We start from the raw sequence: 18,473 nt of genomic DNA, 5'->3' as shown, positions 1-18,473 counted from the left end.
GGAGGAGAGTGAGGTGTCAGGCTGAGCTGTCTAGGTAGCTACAGCTTTAAATCTCAGCCAACTGGACACCAGGTGTAAGTGTTGAGGCGATGGGGATGACCCACAACCAGACAACGGATTGCAGTGGGATCTGTATTAAAGTTTTCTTTGCGGCCCGCGAGACCTTGTGGAAGAGAAAGCCCCCAGACAACCCTACTCCCCTCCGCATCAAATTGGCTCCTAGGTCCGTCCGCCGCATTTCTTGAGCCAGAGCCTCCAGCAGAGGGCGCGTGAGCGATGCGCGGCCGAGGCCCGCGAGCTGCCGCTCTAGCCTGACATGGGTCATAGAGTCGCGCGGCTTCCGCCCCGCGGCGGGGAAGGAGCCGGAAGTCCGGCGGGCTCCGGGCGTCGAGATGGAGGGAGGCGAGTACGAGTCGGTTCTCTGTGTCAAGCCAGAGGTCCACGTCTACCGCATCCCGCCGCGGGCCACCAACCGTGGTTACAGGTGACCACCCGCCGCCGGGCCAGGCTAGCCACCACCTAACCCCTTCCCTGTCGCCCCCGACACGCCCACTGTGGGAGCTGAGGACGGCCTTGCCAGTTGACGCGCGGGGGGCGGGGGGAGGTAATGCTGCGGTTTCTTCCAGTTCGAGGCCAGAGCTGGGAGGGGGACCCAGACTTTCGCCTTTCTCAGTCTGACGCATGGGGCTCCCGGCAGCGGGGAAGGCGTGAAAGCCGAATCTGGCACCGAGCGGGCTGCCAGGGACCCTAAACGTGGTCAGGAGTGGTGGTGTCACAGACCTGTATTTTTCAGAGCTAACCGATGGCCTTGAAGGGATCCTTGAAAAGCCTTCGGGAAAGGCACTCTGTCACTGGCAGAAATCCTCGAGGGGAAGAAAGGGAGCCCAGAATCGGTCAGAAGAACCCGTCCCGGGTAGTTTTAAGCTGATGTTGAAAGCCCAGGGACCCCTCCCTGCCCAGTTTCCGTGGCACGAACTGCAGTTCTTATCACAGCCTGTGGCAGTTGGGAAGCATCCATCCGTACTTCGCTGGTGAAATGTTCACCTGAGAGAAATAGATACCCGTGTTTGTAAACGTAGAGTGTGTAGAAGGGAACACAGGAAACTACCCCACCAGAGGAAAATGGGGATTGGAAGGAGACTTCCTTTGACTTGATATCTCTTTGTACTGTTTGCATTTTGTCACCATGTATCAAAAGAAGAAAAATATTAAAAGAAAATAAGATGTACCTGACACAGACAACCTGGCCTATGGCTGTTTGTGCCACTGGGGGTGGGGGGGCTCTTGAAAGCAATGTTTGTCCAAGTTAGTTGGAAATACAGGATTGGCCTGCGCCACAAGAATGGTGGAGTGTCCACATACCTGGCCTCTTGTTACTTTCCAGTTGTGTTAATGTGGGCTTATAGCTGATTTTCTTTTCTTTTCTTTTTTTTAATTTATTAGTTAATTTTTGGCTGCGTTGGGTCTTCGTTGCTGCACGCGGGCTTTCTCTAGTTGTGGCGAGCGGGCCTCTCATTGAAGTGACTTGTTGCGGAGCACAGGCTCTAGGCATGCGGCGTCAGTAGTTGTGGCACGTGGGCTCGGTAATTGTGGCTCGCGGGCTCTAGAGTGCAGGATCAGTAGTTGTGGCGCACGGGCTCAGTTGCTACACGGCATGTGGGATCTTCCCGGACCAGGGCTCGAACCCGTGTCCCTTGCCTTGGCAGGCGGACTCTCAATCACTATGCCACCAGGGAAGCCCTTATAGCTGATTCTCTAGTGAACAAATACTTTACTGAACACCTGCTACATCCGTGACATAATTTTAAAATAATATGAAAGCAACAATAGTAATAATAACAAAAAGCACTTTGCTTTCTGTCGTCAGACTGGAGATGGACCATCAAACCAGAGGTGATCATCCACCCCCATCCCCTTCAGTAGGATGAGTTTGGTCCCTCTTGGTCCCAGGAGATCGAGGTTACCAAGTGTTAGGGCTGGCTAGCTTGGCATAAAGGAAACTGCCAACCCCTGAACTTCAGCCTCAGAACTCTGCTTATCTTGAGTCTAAGGCCTCCGGCCCGAATAAGAGGAACTGAAACTGAGTCAGCTGACTTGTGAATCGAGAGTCTGCATTTGTGTGGCCTTCGAAACAGTCTGCGTCCACAGTTAATGGTGTCTCTCCAAGTCCTGGCATATGCTAAGGGACTTCCAAGAAAAGCCTCTTGGAAACACCCAAGGTTTTTGCTTTTGGGGGGTTTTACTGAGCTGCTTCTTAGAACTAAAATATGAAGTTAATACTTTAAAAGAGCCAAAAGAGGCCATTGTGATAAGTCCGTGGTTTCCTGGGTTTATTTCTTCTTAGGCTACCTTTGAGAATATATTTCTTGAATGCTCATTCACTTATCCCACATGTCCTGTTGCTCTCCTACTGATGATTGCTCCCCTCTCTCCTTTTCCTTCGAGATGGTCTCAGTGGCCCCAAATGATTGCTCTGACCACTGCAGCCTAGCAGTGTCATAGACAAACCATGGGCCCTGGTAGCTGCTTTCTCTACAGAAAGAAAACTGGAATCCTACTTCAGAGACAGTCTCTATAATCTGGAACTGGGGTTGGCCAACTTCGACCCACTGTGTTTTTGTTTGGCTCACAAGCTAAGAATGGTTTTTACATTTTTAAGTGATTGGGGAAAATTTGAAAGAATATTCGATAATGTGAAAATGGTATGAAATTCAGATTGTCCATAAAGTTTCACTGAAATACTGCCATGCTCAGTAGAAAATATTTGGTTAAAATAATTAAAGCGCCCACATGCACATGCGCCATGACTACTTTCCCTCTGCAGCAGCAGAGTGAGTAGTTGGGACGGAGATCGTATGGCTCTTCTCTCAAAAAGTTTGTCAGCCCTTGGTCTGGAGCAAGCAGCCCACATGCCCTTCTCATTCCCACCCCCAGCATCGGAGTGGTGGAGCAGGAACCTCTGGCAGAGGCGCAATGGTTTTTGTCCCTTTAGGGCTGCGGAATGGCAGCTGGACCAGCCATCATGGAGTGGCCGGCTGCGGATCACTGCAAAAGGGCAGGTGGCCTACATCAAGCTGGAGGACAGGACCTCAGGTAAAGGCAAGGGAGGTCTGCATGGTACCGTACCTCCCATTTTGTGAAGGGATGGGCAGCCCGGGCCTGGCCAAGCCACTCAGGGATCGTGGCACCCTGTCCTGGAAATCAAAGGCCCGGGTATACTTACAAGCCGCTTCCATTCCCCCAGCTTTTAGTTTAAAAGGAAGTATTTCCTGTCAAGCACCTGTTCTTTTGGGCATCCTTAAGAAAATACTAATTTTGGAGCCCAGGGAGAGAAGACCTGCAGGTTGGTCCCAAGTAGGAAGCTCTGGAGCTTGCCTGGAAGATAAGCCGAGTGAAGACCCATAGCCCTCTGCTGCTGAGCTCGGGTCTTAATCAGGAATTCTGCTTATCGACCAAATGGTAACTTCCCAGACTGACCACACCCATTAACTGAAAGAACTGGAAACTGTCCTTCTCAGCTCTTTTTGTGGTGAGAGGACAAGCCAAGCTGGGCTGTGCTGGGGCAGCTGGCAGTTCTCACCTTTGGTGAAATCTCTCTGAAGTCCTGCACCACCGGGGCCTCTGGGTGAGCTGTGGAGGGCACCGTGGCCTGGAATAGTGCCAGCCCCACAGCCAGAGCAGGAATCGGGCGCAGGGCTTGCTCAGTCAGATGCCCCCGCATTCGGTCATTTATTTTTTCTAACATGTAGAGATTTTCCTTGTGGGGCAAATAAAATGCAAAGATTCATAGGCAAAACTGGCTGCCTCTTCTCAGCTCTGCATCACTTTTGTCTGAACTGTGGGACCTCGGGCAAGCCACGTGACCTTTGGCACCTTGGCCTCCTTTTTGGTGACATGGGGATCACATTAGCTCCTACTTCACAGGGTTGTTGGAAATACAAAGTGAGCACATATTTATCCGAATGCTTTGTGAACTGCAAGGTGACCCAAAGCACTGATTTGTTTTGAGCGTGACTGAGCGTTGGTGGCAGAGGAGTTTGAAGGGACAGCTGCTGTGGCTAGGCCAGAGAACTCTGGCTGTCAGAGTTGCTGGGATGTCCCAGGTGGTGTCACAAGGGAATGGCAACACCTGTTCTCTAGGGGCCTTGGGAACTGCCTTTAAGGTACACACCTGGTGTCCCAGCCACTGCTCAAAGCTGAGCCTCACCTGCAGGACCCGCCCCAGGATGCTCTTGGCTTGAGGTCATGCCCACTGGGTCGTGTTCGTCTCTCACTTTCCAGTCACTCCAGGCCGGAGTGTCTCAGCCTCAGCACTAGTGACATTTGGGGCCAGCTGCGTGTTGTGGTCTCAGTCACACTTAAGATATTTAGCACCATCCCTGGCCTCTACCTACTAGATGCCAGTAGCACCCCCCAAGCTGTGGCAAAAAAAAATGTCACCACATATTGCCAGATGTCCCTTGGTGGAAGGGAGGGACAAATCAGCCATGGTGGAGAATCACTGCTCTAGGCTGAAGGCATCCAGGTGAATCCCAGTCCCCAGGTACCAAACTAGAGAGGGCAGAGGAATTAACAAGAAGCTACAAACTCAGGCCACCGATTTGGATTCAGTTCAGCCTTAATTGCACAGTCACCTCTGAACCATAGGATTTAGTAGAAACTATTGGTTGAATATAACATCAACTGAGATCAGCACACGCAAAAATGATGCCAGTCGTAAATGTTCACAGAAGGTGTGTGCTGCACTGCACCCTGGAGAGCCGTCGTTAATAAGGGGATGTATTTCACAAGAGCTCCTTTTAAGAGCAGTCACTCTTTTGGCCTGAGATTAGATTAAATCCACTCAGATTCTTCTGTGAGTGCAAAAAACCTTCCCCCTTTCCACTGGGTTCACCTGCTCCTCTAGGGGCCTGCCTCAGGCACCAGGTCTGTTTTGGAGGTGTGGTCTACCTGAGCCAGGGCCTGGGGGTACGGGCCGTGGCTGTGAATGGCTGAGGCAGGTGGAATGAGTGGTCAGCAGCTCCAGCCCATCGTTCTCATGTAGAAATGGAGGCCCAGCGTTGCTAGAGCTTTTGATTTTAAGAGAAGCCAGACATCTGGATTCTTTTACAAGTAATCTGATTTTGAAGCGTTTGGCAGTTAAATTGAAAATGCTGAAACTGTGAGCTGGATCTGACCTGTAAGCCACCTCTGACATAAACCTCTCCTTGCTTATATTCCTCTGTTTTCCCTTCGGCCAAAGTGGATTTGACTTGAAACCCAGAGTCAGGTTTGCCCATCTGCCTCTCAGGAAAAGGCCCCAGTCGTGTGACAGAAACAGTCTGGGGGGTGCTCAAGGCTCACCCTCCCTTATGCTTTCAGGGGAGCTCTTTGCTCAGGCCCCAGTGGATCAGTTTCCAGGCACAGCTGTGGAGAGCGTGATGGATTCCAGCAGGTACTTCGTTATCCGCATCGAAGATGGCAACGGTACGCATGGGACTTGGAGCTTCTTCCTCTGAGAAGGGTTTTCTCTGCCTCTGGGAAGTGGGATTGATCGTGTGTTGTCCCCCAGGGCGACGGGCGTTTATTGGAATTGGCTTCGGGGACCGAGGTGATGCCTTTGACTTCAATGTTGCCTTGCAGGACCATTTCAAGTGAGTGGTTCCAGGAGACACATACTCATGCCTCCTCCCTCTTTCCCCGGACAGAATGGTCTCCCAGGTTAGGATAGCCAGGTGGTTGTGTGTGGTATGTCTGCCAGCAGAGCCTCAGGAAAACTCACTTCTCCTTCGGGGCAGGTCACCTTCTCTGCGCTCTGCCAGTCCTCATCTCTGCTTTGAAGTCATTTCCTTTACCCGAGGTGCATCTCTGCCACCCCAGTCAGCTGGCCCAGCCTTTGAGGTGTCACATCTCTTCCCTCATCAGGCCCCTGAGTGGCCAGAGTCCTTGTCAGGCTCCTTTGGCCTTTCTGGGCCTGTCCCTCCATGCTGTGATAAGCAGTGCTCGGATTCCCAGGCCACTCAGCACACACCCTCGTGGTCCTTTCTGAAGCTAAATGGGCAGGAAAGACTTCTCCCTGGCCATCTGCAGGCCTCCACCTCTGGCTGCGGGGTGTGTGCAGCTGCTCTCGTGGGCCCCTCTAGCTCTTCTCTGCTTCGGGTGGCTCCTAAGAGGGGTGCTGTATGGAAGGTAGGAGACCTTTGTGGTTGCTTTCAGTACTTTCTGGGCACTTGTCCTGTCTCACCATCTACTTTTTAAGCCCCTGGGAGGTATGTGGAGAACTTGTTTTGGTCTTCATGCCACATGCTGAGGAGGAGATGGCCAGGTTCTCAGATTTCCTAAAGGCCAGTGTTAGGACTCTCTACATAAGTGACCTCATGATTTTCATAGCAGTCTTTAAGGCATAGAGAGTTGTCATCCCATTTTGCTGATGGGGAAACTGACGTGCATGCAGCTGCTTATGCGTCAGAACTAGGATTTAAATTCACACCTAACTCCCAAGCTGCTCTCAGTTTCTACCCCGCTGCTGCAGTAAAAGCCTCGTCCTGGACTGGTGGCAGGTATGAATGAAGTGAGTGTATGAGTGCAGGGCAGCTCGCCTCTTCCTCACCTTTTCCTTCCTGTTCTCTCCCCAGGTGGGTGAAACAGCAGTGTGAATTTGCAAAACAAGCCGAGAACCCAGATCAAGGTCCCAAATTGGACCTAAGCTTCAAGGAGGGCCAGACCATCAAGCTCAACATTGCAGTGAGTCCCTACCCTCACTTGGCTGTCACGGCCACCACACCAAGCCCAGTGCAGAGCCCATCACTCTTTTCTCACAGTTCAGCACATGTTTATTGAGCAGCTGCCCAGTGCCAGGTACTGTGCTGGGGGCGAACGAAAGGGCTCTGCTGTCATAGAGCTCTGAGTTGAGCTGAGATGGGGGGAGTCTGGGTGTGATTACAGCATGGCGGGATGGTTCTACGACCTAGGGATGTCTTCAGTGCCATGAGCTCCTAGAGGAGGAGCATGCAGTCCAGAGTTAGGGGGAACCAAGGAAGGCTTCCTTGCAGAAGCGACCTGTAAGCAAGGGAAGGGAAGAGGGGTCAAAGGGTGGTTCAAGCAGAGGGAACGGCATGTGCCAAGCCTCTGCTTTGAGGAACATCAGTCACTTGCTGCCAGAGCTGGTGTTTCTGTCCTGGCTTTTGGGGGCCGGGGTGGGGTGGGGGGTCAGTGTGCTCATCCCAAGCTGTGTCTTGGTCTGAGCCTTGAGGAAAGAAGGTTTGGTAGCACTCGGGGCAGGAAAGCCTCAAGGGTGGGCGCTGGGAGTCATGGGCAGCTTCTGCTGGTGGTGTTGTCCTGGCTCCCTGTGTCTTGTCCTGAGCTGCCCTACATCTGGCTTTCCCCCGTTAGCTCCTGTTGAGAAGAGGGAAAGGTCGAGCTGGGCTGGACGGCCAAGACTTGGCCTTTACCTGGCTATGGGGGTGGAGATGAGTGATTCGGGGGAACCAAGGACCCCGTGGATTTGTTTTCTGAAGAAAGTTTGTAACCCTAAAATAACGCTCTTCCTCTTTACTTACTATCTCTTTCTCCTCTTTTCTGCTTCATGCTGGTGATGGTTTGGGACCCTTGAAGTTGGCCAGCTGGCCCTTAAGAGAAAATCCAGGTCATGTCCAGTGAACTGTTGGGGATGTGAATCTCTATCTTGCTGGGAGGAAACTAACATTTAATGAGCATCAGCTGTGTGCCAGGTAGTGTTTTTTAGGTACTTCTCATGTGAATTAAACATCCTCCCCTTTTATAGGTGGGGAAATTGAGGTTTAGAGAGCTTGAGGGTCTTGCCCAGGGTCGTAGAGCTAGAAATAACTGGCACAGCGGGGCTCACGCCCAGGTCTTTGAGGGCTTTTGCCTTCAGGCTGTGGTCTCAGCACGTGATTAAGCTGCTGCTCTCCTGATGAGGTGGGAACCACGTCGTCTTCACCTTTGAGCTGCTCTGGTTTCTGGTTCACCTGGGTGTTCAGGTTTTTGTTTTACTTTTTTAAATGTTTTGTCGAAGTATAATATGCATACAGAAAAGTACACACATTATAAATGCAGAACTCAGTGAATTTTTAAAAACCAGGTTTACCCCTACAAACTAGCCCCCAGATCAAGAAAGTGGACGATTATCAGCACTCTGGAAGCCCCTCTCCCGCTCTCTCCCACAGGATGGAGTGGCCACTATGCTGACTTTGAACACCCTAGGTTTTGTTTTTAATGTTTTATTAATTGACTCATACACTTCATACCCTTTTGTGTATGACTCCTTTCCTTTACTCAGTGTAGTATATGTGAGAGCTCCCATATTGTTTTGTGTAGTTGCTTTATTCTCGTTGTGACATGCTCTGTTACGAGAATGTATCCCAATATCTACCCATTTAACTGATGGTGGACATTTAGGTAGTTTCCATTTTGGGGCTATTGCAAGTAGTGCTGCTGTGAATGTTCAAATGTGTGTCTTTTGGTACACATGTGTATGCATGTCTTTTGGGTCCATGTAGGAGTGGAATGGCAGGGGCGTCAGTTCATACGTTCAGCTTTAAAGATTCTTTCAGTTTTTCAACGTGGTTTTCTCTGGTTACACTTCCACCAGCAGAATATGAGTGTTCTGGTTGCTCCATACCCTTGTCAGTGCTTGATATGCTACATCTTAGCCGTACTGGTGGGTGTGTAATGGTATATCATTGTAGTTTGGTTTGCATTTCCCTGATGTTTAGGTCGGGTGCTGAGTTTTTAAATTAAAAGCATTTGTGATAGCTTTAGAATTGTGATGCATTGAATACACCCCATAACAATGGAGTGTTGGATGGATGGCTCTTGACCATCTTTTGGTGATACAGACGTTTGGGGCCCAGGGGTCACCTTGGGCATCGCAGAGGCACTCCAGCAGAACTGACTGATTCGCATTCCTCCCCTCTCTTTAGAACATGAAGAAGAAGGAAGGAGCAGCTGGGACTCCCCGAGCCCGGCCCGCCAGCACAGGAGGACTGAGCCTGCTTCCCCCTCCCCCAGGGGGGAAAACCTCCACCCTGATCCCTCCCCCTGGGGAGCAGTTGTCTGTGGCGGCATCCATCGTCCAGCCAGCAGTTGCTCCCAGTTCAGGTCAGTGCTCGAGGGTGACTGTTCTTGGTGCTAAACCTGCACCTTTGGCTTCTTCTTCCTCTCTGGCAGCTGGGGCCCCATGGCTTTCCCTCCTTCGCTCACACTGGTCACACTTAGTACCCGTGTGTGACAAACTGGAAGGTGGGTGCCACAAAGCTGGTCCTGTCCACACTAGGTAAGGGCTTCCTCTCTTCCCACCACTTACCCCTTCAGGGCGTCTGTCCCCCCTGATGGGCAGGGGCTACAACTCATTTGTTGCTGTGAAATCATCAGCATGTGGGTTCCTGGTTCTCAGAGGCTGCTCATTGAGTGAGTGAGTAAGTGATGGGAGACATGGTCTCTGCTCACAGGGAGCTCAGTGTAATAGGAGAGAGGAGTCATGGGCACAGAGACCAGACGTATGGGGACCAGACTAACTACCAGCCAGCGTGATCTGGGGAGGCTTCATGGAAGAGGTGGCATTGAACTGGACCTTGAAGGAAGAAGACTGGGGCTGGGGACACTTGCCATTCCAGACAGAAGAAGAGCATGAATAAGGCTTAGACTTTTAATGTTTAAAACACTGGGTGTGTTTAGGGAGATGAAGGCAGCATAAGTGTTCCAAGGTGAGTGGTGGGAAACAAAATTGGAGATTTAGTTTGAAGCACGCTCCTCAGTGAGGCTGTTGGGTGCTGGAAAGCTGAGAGGCAGCTCCCCCAGCAGGCTGCACTGGTGCTTGTTCCAGGGTGTAGGGAATGCCTTTTGGAGACCCTGGGATTCCAGAAGTTAGTGCCTAGTGCCAGCCACGGGCAGTGCTGGGATGCCAGCCCAGTCCTTCAACGTCCCTGCCCTGCCTGCCCAGCCCAGCTTGATGCTCCTGGCCTTCCCCAGGCTGGGTGACTGTCACCTGCCCACTTTCTCCACACAGCTCTCACCAACATCTTGGGGGAATGGGGGGCAGGATCCAGACAAGAAGCCTGCTTTCTTTCCCTTTTAAGGGTCATGGACATTGGCTCCCCTATCTGGAGGTCAGGCTTCAAACCTCAGCCCTGTGGGGAATACCTTAATCTAGGAGGGTGGCAGGAGTAGCAGTCAGGGAGCACCCCTGCCTGGACCCTAGCAGTTATTCTCAGAGTGAGGTCACAGGACCACCTGCCTTGGCATCACCAGGGACAGGGGGGCAGGACTCTGCACACTTAACGTTATTTGTGTGCTCACTAAGGTCTGAGAGCCACTGTCTTAGGCCGGCCCTCCATTGCTGGTGCTTTTTCTTTTCTTTTTTTTTTTTTTTTTGCGGTACGCGGGCCTCTCACTGTCGTGGCCTCTCCCGTTGTGGAGCACAGGCTCCGGATGCGCAGGCTCAGCGGCCATGGCTCACGGGCCCAGCCGCTTAGCGGCATGTGGGATCTTCCCGGACCGGGGCACGAACCCGTGTCCCCTGCATCGGCAGGTGGACTCTCAACCACTGCGCCACCAGGGAAGCCCTGCTGGTGCGTTTTTAATGGCCAGTATGGAGTTCCTGCTATGTGCCAGGTAGTGTTTGAGACCCTTTTGGTACTACAGGCACAGCCCAAGTCCCTGCTCTCAAGGCCTTATGTTTTAATGTGTAAGACAGGCAGTTGGCATGTTCACGAACAAAATGGTGTCAGGTAATGAGAGTTGTGAAGAGCTAACATTTTTTGAGCACTTACTCTATGTTCCAAAATCAGACTAGCTGAGTTCAAATTCAGCAAATTGCCTACTACTTTGTTCCTCAATTTTCTTATCTGTAGGGTGGGGGTAGTAATGATCCCTATAGTACAGGTTTCTTGTGCGGATCCAATGAGCCAGTCCACGTACAGCACTCAGAACAACGCCTGGAACATTGTAAGCGCTCGCTGAATGTTAGCTCTCATTTCAGTGATGTTGTCATTATCGTCACTGTTTGCTGGGCCTGTTCTAAGCCTTCCACATGTATTAACTTATTTAATCCTCAGACCTGTCAATCTTATGAAGTAGTCACTGTTACTGTCTATTTTAGAGATAAGGAAACTGAGACTTAAGTAACCTGCATAAAGTCAAACAGCGGGTCCTGGCCTGTCTTCCTCCAGTGACTGTGATGAGGTTCAAATGAGATAATGTCCCTTAAGCACTTGGTGAACTGCAAAACTCAACTGTGGAGGGCCCTAGTTTTATCTGGTTTCCCAGCCCAGAGCACATTATACATAGCAAAAAAAAAAAAAAAATTTTTTTTTTTTTTTTTGCCACACCACGCGGCATGCAGGATCTTAGTTCCCCGACGAGGATCGAACCTGCGCCCCCTGCAGTGGAAGCGTGGAGTCTTAACCACTGGACCGCCAGGGAAGTCCCTAGACATAGAAAATTGGTGGGAAGGGGGAGGATGGCAGGCACAGGGCCTTCAGAAAGGACAGCTGGCAGCACTGGGGGAGGTGCCAGAAAGACACAGAAGCAGGCACTGCTGCCCCATCATGCCACCCGCTCCAGTGAAGAGATACACACAGCTGTATAGCTAAAAATGGTAGAACCTTAGGCATTCTAAGCAGTAGGTACGGAAGGACTGTTAATGCTGCCTGTAGCTTCCAAAACAGCCCAGGGATTAAAAAAAAAGCTGAAAGGAATAAATTAAACTTTATCATTCTTATGAAAAGTAGGAAAATTAGAAAAGAAATTAAGCAAGGTAAACAGAAAATACAAAGTAAAATGGTAGAAAGTAGTTCACATATTCAGTAAAAAGTATAAACTGGCAATATAACAAGAGAAATTGAGGGATCAAGTATAATAGTGGGAGAGGTCCAAAGGCCAAAAGCCTACAGTGCAGCCCTCAGCTCCCCAAAATACTGCGCGCACACACACTTTAAAAAAAGAAAAAGAGATACACACAGATGCCCACTTCTTTGTTACTTCTGGAAGGCGCTCCCCAGCCCCTAACCAGTTTGGCTCCCAGGACTTGGTACTTGTCTGGCATAGAATTGTCTCAGCTTGTTGATGCAGACTCTGGACCGAGGACTTTATAGGAAGATGACCTTGTGGTTTTGGTGGGCATCCTCCATCCAAGAGGTCAGTGCGGGAGATAGTAAATTTTAAACAGGTTTCCAACATAAACGGTTGAAACGAGGTCAGCCGCAGGTACAGGTGACGGTGTGTGACTCGCCCTTGCTGGTACCCCTCCCCTCCACCGGGTATGTGGCCTTCTGCTCTGTCTCTAGGAGCCCCTCAAGGGCTCGTAAGAAGACAGTGGAAATGAGGCTGCTTGTAGGTGTTTTGTTGCCCCAAAGCACGTCTCTCTGCGTATGTCTTTCTCAGCCACCTGGAATCTTGAGTCTGATTTCGGGGTCGCTGAGACAACCAGGAGGGGAGGTCTCTGACTCCTCTGTCTCCTTCTCTTCTCTCCCTTCCCTTCGGACTTGGGGACATCAGTAGGAGGTGCCACTGTGTCCTGGCCACAGCCCAAGCCTGCCGCTACTGCCACCGCCGACATCTGGGGAGACTTCACCAAATCCACAGGGTGAGGAGGGTCACATTCTCTGTGGGGGACTGGGGCCAAGGCCGTTTCTCTCAACAACCTGGGAGCAGCAGCTCTGGTTCAGACATTTTCCGGCCAGCCAGAGGACAGAGCCCCAGAGTGCCCACTTTGGGAGGCATGTTTCTCTCCGGGAAGGCTTTTTGCTGGTGTCCACTGCTGGGTGGCCTGGAGCCACCTTCTGCAACTCTTTCTGGTCTTTAAACCACCTCACCAAGTGCTTTGGCTTGTCACCAGTACCTCCCTCTTCCCCTCCTCCCCTGCAGCTACCCTAGGATACTGGGCTGAGAGTTAACCTGGGTTCTGGCCTTGGCCCATTGTCATGGGACCTCTGAGGCAGGGTCTCTTGCCTTTTCTGCTTCCTTAAAATTTCGAGCCTTTACTTGGCATCAGGGTGAAGAGATGCTAAATACTAGTGACACAGTTGTTTATGTGGACAAGCTCTAGGACAGGAGTCAGCACACATTTTCTATAAAGGACCAGGAAGCAAATAGTTTAGACTACGCAGACCATGTGGTCTCTGTTCCAGCTACTCAGCACTGTTCTTGTAGCTCAAAAGCAGCCACAGATAGTATATAAATGAATGAGCATGGCTCTGTACAAATGAAACTTTACCTACTAAAATAGGCAGAGGACTAGATTTGGTCTAGTCCTGGGCTGTAGTTTGCTGACCCCTGTTCTAGAACATTCGGGGACTGGTCTTCTGGAGCTCTTTCTGCCCAGAAAGAAGTCACATACTACCTGCTTTGTATTTTCAGATATCTGAAATCTCCCACCCCTCCCTATCTAACCTTTCCAGGTCGACCTCCAGCCAGCCTCAGCCAGGCACGGGCTGGGTCCAGTTCTGACCTGAGCACAACTCTTTTTCCTCATACACCTTCTGGAAAGGAGCTGCCTCATCTGGGCGGAAGGAAGGAGGATGAAGCACTCCCTGGCCAGCCTCTGTTTGGAGCGTGACTCTCTCCTCTCCTCTTCCTTGCCTGAACTCTCCTGACAGACTGGGCATGTTAGGCAGTAAATTGGCACCATGTCACGCTGTTTCCTGGGATTCGAGTGTGCAGCCAGAACACAGGAGAAGAGTTCCAGGATCCCTATCCCTGTCTGTCCTCTTGACATGAGAGAGACTCTGAGACTTCTTCCATCGCGAAGACTCGTGTTAAACACAAGCCCCTGAAGCAAAAGAAGGGGTCGAGTGTGCTGCCTGGATTCAGATCAGCCCTTCTCGGGGAGGGGGGTGGTTACAGGTGTCACGTGATCAGTGTCTGGAGGGGGGCTTTCCTCACTCCCATTGGCTGTAGCCATTCCAGTCAGGTGCCTTAAGAGGAGGGATTCCTTCCTGATTTCTGGCAGGTTTATAGGCTGCAGCTTGAACAGATAATCAGGAGGGAAAGCAAGAGTATTAACCAGACTTTTAAGATTTTTTTGATACTTGCTTTGCTAACATGCTGATCTGCACTAACTCATTGTCTTTGCAAAAGGCTTGCTTCTGTAGCCTGCGCCCGCAGGGGCCTCTGAAATCATTCCTCACTGTCAGTCGCAGGAGCTGCTCCGAGCCCCAGGAAGCAGCGTTCATCTCGGCTATGGGGCCTGGTTTCCGTGTTTGCCAGGCTGGGCAGGCGCTGGAAACCAGGTGCGACAGGGTTTGGGCTGGAAAGTGGCAGCTGTTCTCATGGAGGTGGGGCTCTGGCCTTCCCGTTCGCTGGCAGCCCTCTGAGCTCACAGCGCAGTTCCTGGCGGACTTGGGTTTTCTCCTGGGTGGTCTCTGAAGTGCCTTGTCTGCAGACAACCTCTTTCTTTGCTCCTTCAGGGACTGTACATGACAGACAAAGAATTCTGAAGCAACTGGAAGTCTAGGGTTGCCTGGTTTATAAGAAATAATTTTATAAGAAATAATTTTATCTGAGCACACTTCTAAAATTGCTTTTATCGACATACGTTACCTCTTAATTGAAAGATTTCTTTTTTTGAAGGGTAAAGATGATGAACTGAAAAAAAGTGTTGGCCCCTTTGTGGGACCAGATTTCTAAGATAAAAAATAAATATTTCTACTCTGTCAGTGTACGTCAAAGATGGAAGTGTTTTTGGCGGCATGGCTGCTAAACCCTCCAGGATGCCTCAGCCACCTCTCACCACTGAGCGTTTGTCCAGACTTAAAAGTCTGGGGCCACGGTGACAGATTGGCCAAAATAGGGGAATTTGGCCCTGTTGCCCTAAGGCAACCAGCAATTTCCCTTCCACATAGAAGAGACAGTCTTTCTGCCATTCTGGGACATTCTGGGCTCCTTGCATTCTAATGTGGGAGGAGAGTCCTGCCTCCCACCAAGACCTCCCCATAGAAGCATCTTCCTAAATAGTAAGGGTGTCTGGGCACACAGAGGCCAAAAAATAAGAGAAAGGCCTTGGTGCTTGTCATGTCCGTGGGTTCTGTAAGAAAGCTGCATTATTGTTGTTATAGAAATGCCCGCTCTGGCTAATAAACTGTGTAAGGGAGGATGAAGAACATTGGAATTGAGGATCCTCATGTCCTTTGAATACGGAAAAGGAAATTGCATCAAGGGATTCTCAGGAGTAGTAAACCTCCTTGTGTCTGCTTCCCATAACTCCCCATCTTCTTTATAAGTGCTTAGAGGCTAGAAAAGAGGAAGCTTAGAGTTAGAGGAGACCCTTAACCAGAAGCATATACCACTGAAGGTAAGCCCTTGGGTCCTGCAGACAGACCGGGGCTTTGATCTAGGTTCTCTACTGGTAAATGTGTCACCACAGGCTCCTTAAGCCAGGTGTCACTCAGATGAGCCATATGAAGCACTAGCAGTTGCCTATAATTTGACCTTAATCACCTTGATGTAGAATCAGGTACGCATCCAGAACCATTACTCATAATGGTGCTGATAAGGCAGCTGATGAAGAAACGGCAGTCAAAAAATCTAGCCTGAAAAGCCCCTTGAGGGGTCTCTGGCGGGCAGGGGATAGTCTGGTGCTCTCCATCACCAACTGGAATCCCAGCTATGGGACCAGGGTTCCCAGGAAAACTCCCAGTACCAAACCAGGCATCTCTTCACTTACACCCTTGACTGGAGCTTCCAAATTGGTGGGGTGGGGGTAAGAGATGGGTGTTGGGTTTGGGGATTTTGAGACCTGAGCTGCTGTCTGTACAGCAGGAGGTCTTGGACACATTGCGGTGGCAGGCGGACTACAGCAAGTTGTTTCCATGATTAAATGACAGCATTGCAACATCTGTCTTGCTTTAAAGAAACCAGCTGCCATGTTGTGTGAGTTGCCCTAATCCGAGGGTCACAGTGTCAAGGTGGCAAAAGTAGCCAACAAATAGCTGAAGCTCTTAGGGCAGCGGTCTGCACGGAACCAGATGCTACCAAAACCACCTGAGCTGGGTAGCAGAGCCTTACTTAGATGATCCTCAGATGAGCCCCGCTTGCCAACACTGTGAGTGCAGCCTTACAGAGGACCCAGCCAAGCTGTGCCCAGACTCCTAACCCCCAGAAACTGAGTGAGTAGATGTGTTTCAAGCTGCCAAGATGATGGTAATATCATTAGGCAGCAATAGATAACTAATACAAGAGGTGAGTGAAGGGCACTGGAGATGGAGTCAGTGTGAGAAGAGAGTCTGGACAGGGACCTCCCTGGTCGCGCATGGTTAAGAATCCGCCTGCCAGTGCAGGGGACACGGGTTCGAGCCCTGGTCCGGGAAGATCCCACATGCCGTGTAGCAACTGAGCCCGTGCGCCACAACTACTGAGCATGCGCTCTAGAGACCGTGAGCCACAACTACTGAGCCTATGTGCCACAACTACTGAAGCCCGTGCGCCTAGAGCCCATGCTCTGCAACAAGAGAAACCACCAAAATGAGAAGCCTGCGCATCGCAATGAACAGTAGCCCCTGCTCGCCGCAACCAGAGAAAAGCCCACGCGCAGCAAAGAGGACCCAACGCAGCAAAAAAATTTTAAAAATTTGAAAAGGAGAATCCTCCTGCTAATGCAGGGGACACGGGATCGAACCCTGGTCCAGGAAGATCCAACATGCGACGGAGCAGCTGAGCCCCTGCACCACAGCTATTGAGCCCGAGCGCCACAGCTACTGAAGCCCGAGCGCCTAGAGCCCGTGCTCTGCAACAAGAGAAGCCACCGCAATGAGAAGCCTGCGTACCGCAAAGAAGAGTAGCCCCTGCTTGCCGCAAGTAGAGAAAGCCCGGGAACAGCAACGAAGACACAATGCAGCCAAAAATTTTTTTAAAAAGTGGACAGATTTAATGGCTGTATGGCCTTGGGAGGTCGCTTAACCTGCTCCTTGGGGCTTCACTTTCCCTGTATGTGGACAGCAACTATTGCTTATGTGCTGCTTACTCTGCGCAAGGCACTGTTCTATGCACTTAACACAAAATTCATTTCAGGCGGTCCAGTGGTTAAGACTCCTCGTCCTCACTACAGGTGGCACGGGTTCGATCCCTGGTCGGAGAACTAAGATCCTGCATGCCGTGCGGCCAAAATAAATAAATAAATAATTTTTAAAGATTCATTTCATTGTCACAATAGCCCTGTGAGATAGATACTCATCCCTGTTTTACAAGTGATGAGACTGAAGCACAGTGAGATTATGTAATTTGCCCAAAGTCACATAGCTGCTAAGTTGGAACCGAGGCAGCCTGGCTCTAGCATCCATGCTTTTAATCAGGTTGATCTTTTTTTTTTTTTTTTTTTTTGCGGTACGCAGGCCTCTCACTGTTGTGGCCTCTCCCGTTGTGGAGCACAGCCCAATCAGGTTGATCTTGAGTGCTGCTGCTGACAGGGCTGGCACCTAAGACCCGCCTAATACATGGAAGTTCCCATTCCCTCCATGTGGATTAAGAAAGTCCTAATATGGGAGCTTCCCTGGTGGGGCAGTGGTTGAGAGTCTGCCTGCTGATGCAGGGGACACGGGTTCGTGCCCCGGTCTGGGAAGATCCCACATGCCGCGGAGCGGCTGGGCCCGTGAGCCATGGCCGCTGAGCCTGTGCGTCCGGAGCCTGTGCTCCGCATCGGGAGAGGCCACAACAGTGAGAGGCCCGCGTACCGCAAAAAAAAAAAAAAAAAAAGGAAAGTCCTAATATGGCAGGTATTCAATGATAGGCCAAGGGGTGGGGCTTTATTCCATAGGTAATTGGAAACTACTGAAATGCATCATGGACACACAGTAGGTGCTCAATATCTGTTGATTTCTCTGAGCAAGGAATGACAGGAAGATACCATCCTCTGTGGGCAGAGTAGACCTGATTATGGGTGTGTAATGCAATAAGAAAACAGAAAAAACAATATTAACAAGCAAATGTAATATTATCATAGCAAAAGACTGGAGATAGCCTACATGTCTATATTAGTTATCTATTGCTGGGTAACAATCACCCCAAAACCTGGCTTAACACATTTCTTGTCTGACACCTGGACTGCAGCCTGTGAGAGGTGTGGAGACAGAATACCCAGCTAAGCTGCACCTGGATTTCCCACCCACAGAAACTGAGACAATAAATGTGTTAAGCTGCTAAGTATTGGGGGTAAGGTGTAGACGTGCTCTCTTTCGCATAAGATGGAAAGGGGAAAATATACTTTATGTGCATAAAATATCTGGAAAGATATATAGGAAACAGCACCCCACAGGTTGCCTGCAGGGAGAGACTGGGTGACTAGGAGACAGGGATGGGAGGGATACTTACTTTTACTTTACAAAGTTCTGCACTATTTGAATTTGAAGCATATAAATGTACCATCTTTTCAACAAAAGAAAATCTATGTTTAAGAGGTCATCTGTCATCCTAACACCCAAAGATAGAATGGTTAACATTTTAGTGTCTTCTCATGTTTTTCCTATTATATCTATATACAAGAA

The 18,473-nt window shown here is 50.4% G+C and overlaps 1 protein-coding gene across 2 annotated transcripts; it reads left to right on the top strand.

Moving 5' to 3' along the window:
* Nucleotides 1-369: 369 nt before the first annotated feature.
* Nucleotides 370-17,129, top strand: NECAP2 (NECAP endocytosis associated 2). Of its 2 annotated transcripts, none has more exons than XM_081226392.1 (8): nucleotides 370-484; nucleotides 2,993-3,093; nucleotides 5,362-5,466; nucleotides 5,552-5,633; nucleotides 6,615-6,723; nucleotides 8,922-9,099; nucleotides 12,499-12,583; nucleotides 13,398-17,129. In XM_081226392.1, exons 1-8 carry the CDS (start codon nucleotides 393-395, stop codon nucleotides 13,444-13,446), a joined length of 801 nt encoding a protein of 266 aa, XP_081082518.1. In that variant the 5' UTR covers nucleotides 370-392; the 3' UTR covers nucleotides 13,447-17,129. The 2 variants fall into 2 exon arrangements, with proteins under 2 accessions (XP_081082518.1, XP_081082517.1); XM_081226391.1 differs by having other exon boundaries at nucleotides 12,496-12,583.
* Nucleotides 17,130-18,473: the final 1,344 nt, after the last annotated feature.

The sequence above is a fragment of the Mesoplodon bidens genome (genome assembly GCF_964165515.1).
Source record: "Mesoplodon bidens genome assembly, chromosome: 2".
NCBI classification, from domain to species: Eukaryota; Metazoa; Chordata; class Mammalia; order Artiodactyla; family Ziphiidae; genus Mesoplodon; species Mesoplodon bidens.
This window is presented reverse-complemented; position numbering and strand designations above follow the sequence as displayed.

Bases quoted from the DNA above. Each gene is read 5' to 3' on its own strand.
- NECAP2 (XM_081226391.1), top strand. From the start codon at position 393: ATGGAGGGAGGCGAGTACGAGTCGGTTCTCTGTGTCAAGCCAGAGGTC. The intron at 6,724-8,921 runs GTGAGTCCCTAC...CCCTCTCTTTAG, and splicing joins CCATCAAGCTCAACATTGCA to AACATGAAGAAGAAGGAAGG. The intron at 9,100-12,495 runs GTCAGTGCTCGA...TGGGGACATCAG, and splicing joins AGCAGTTGCTCCCAGTTCAG to TAGGAGGTGCCACTGTGTCC.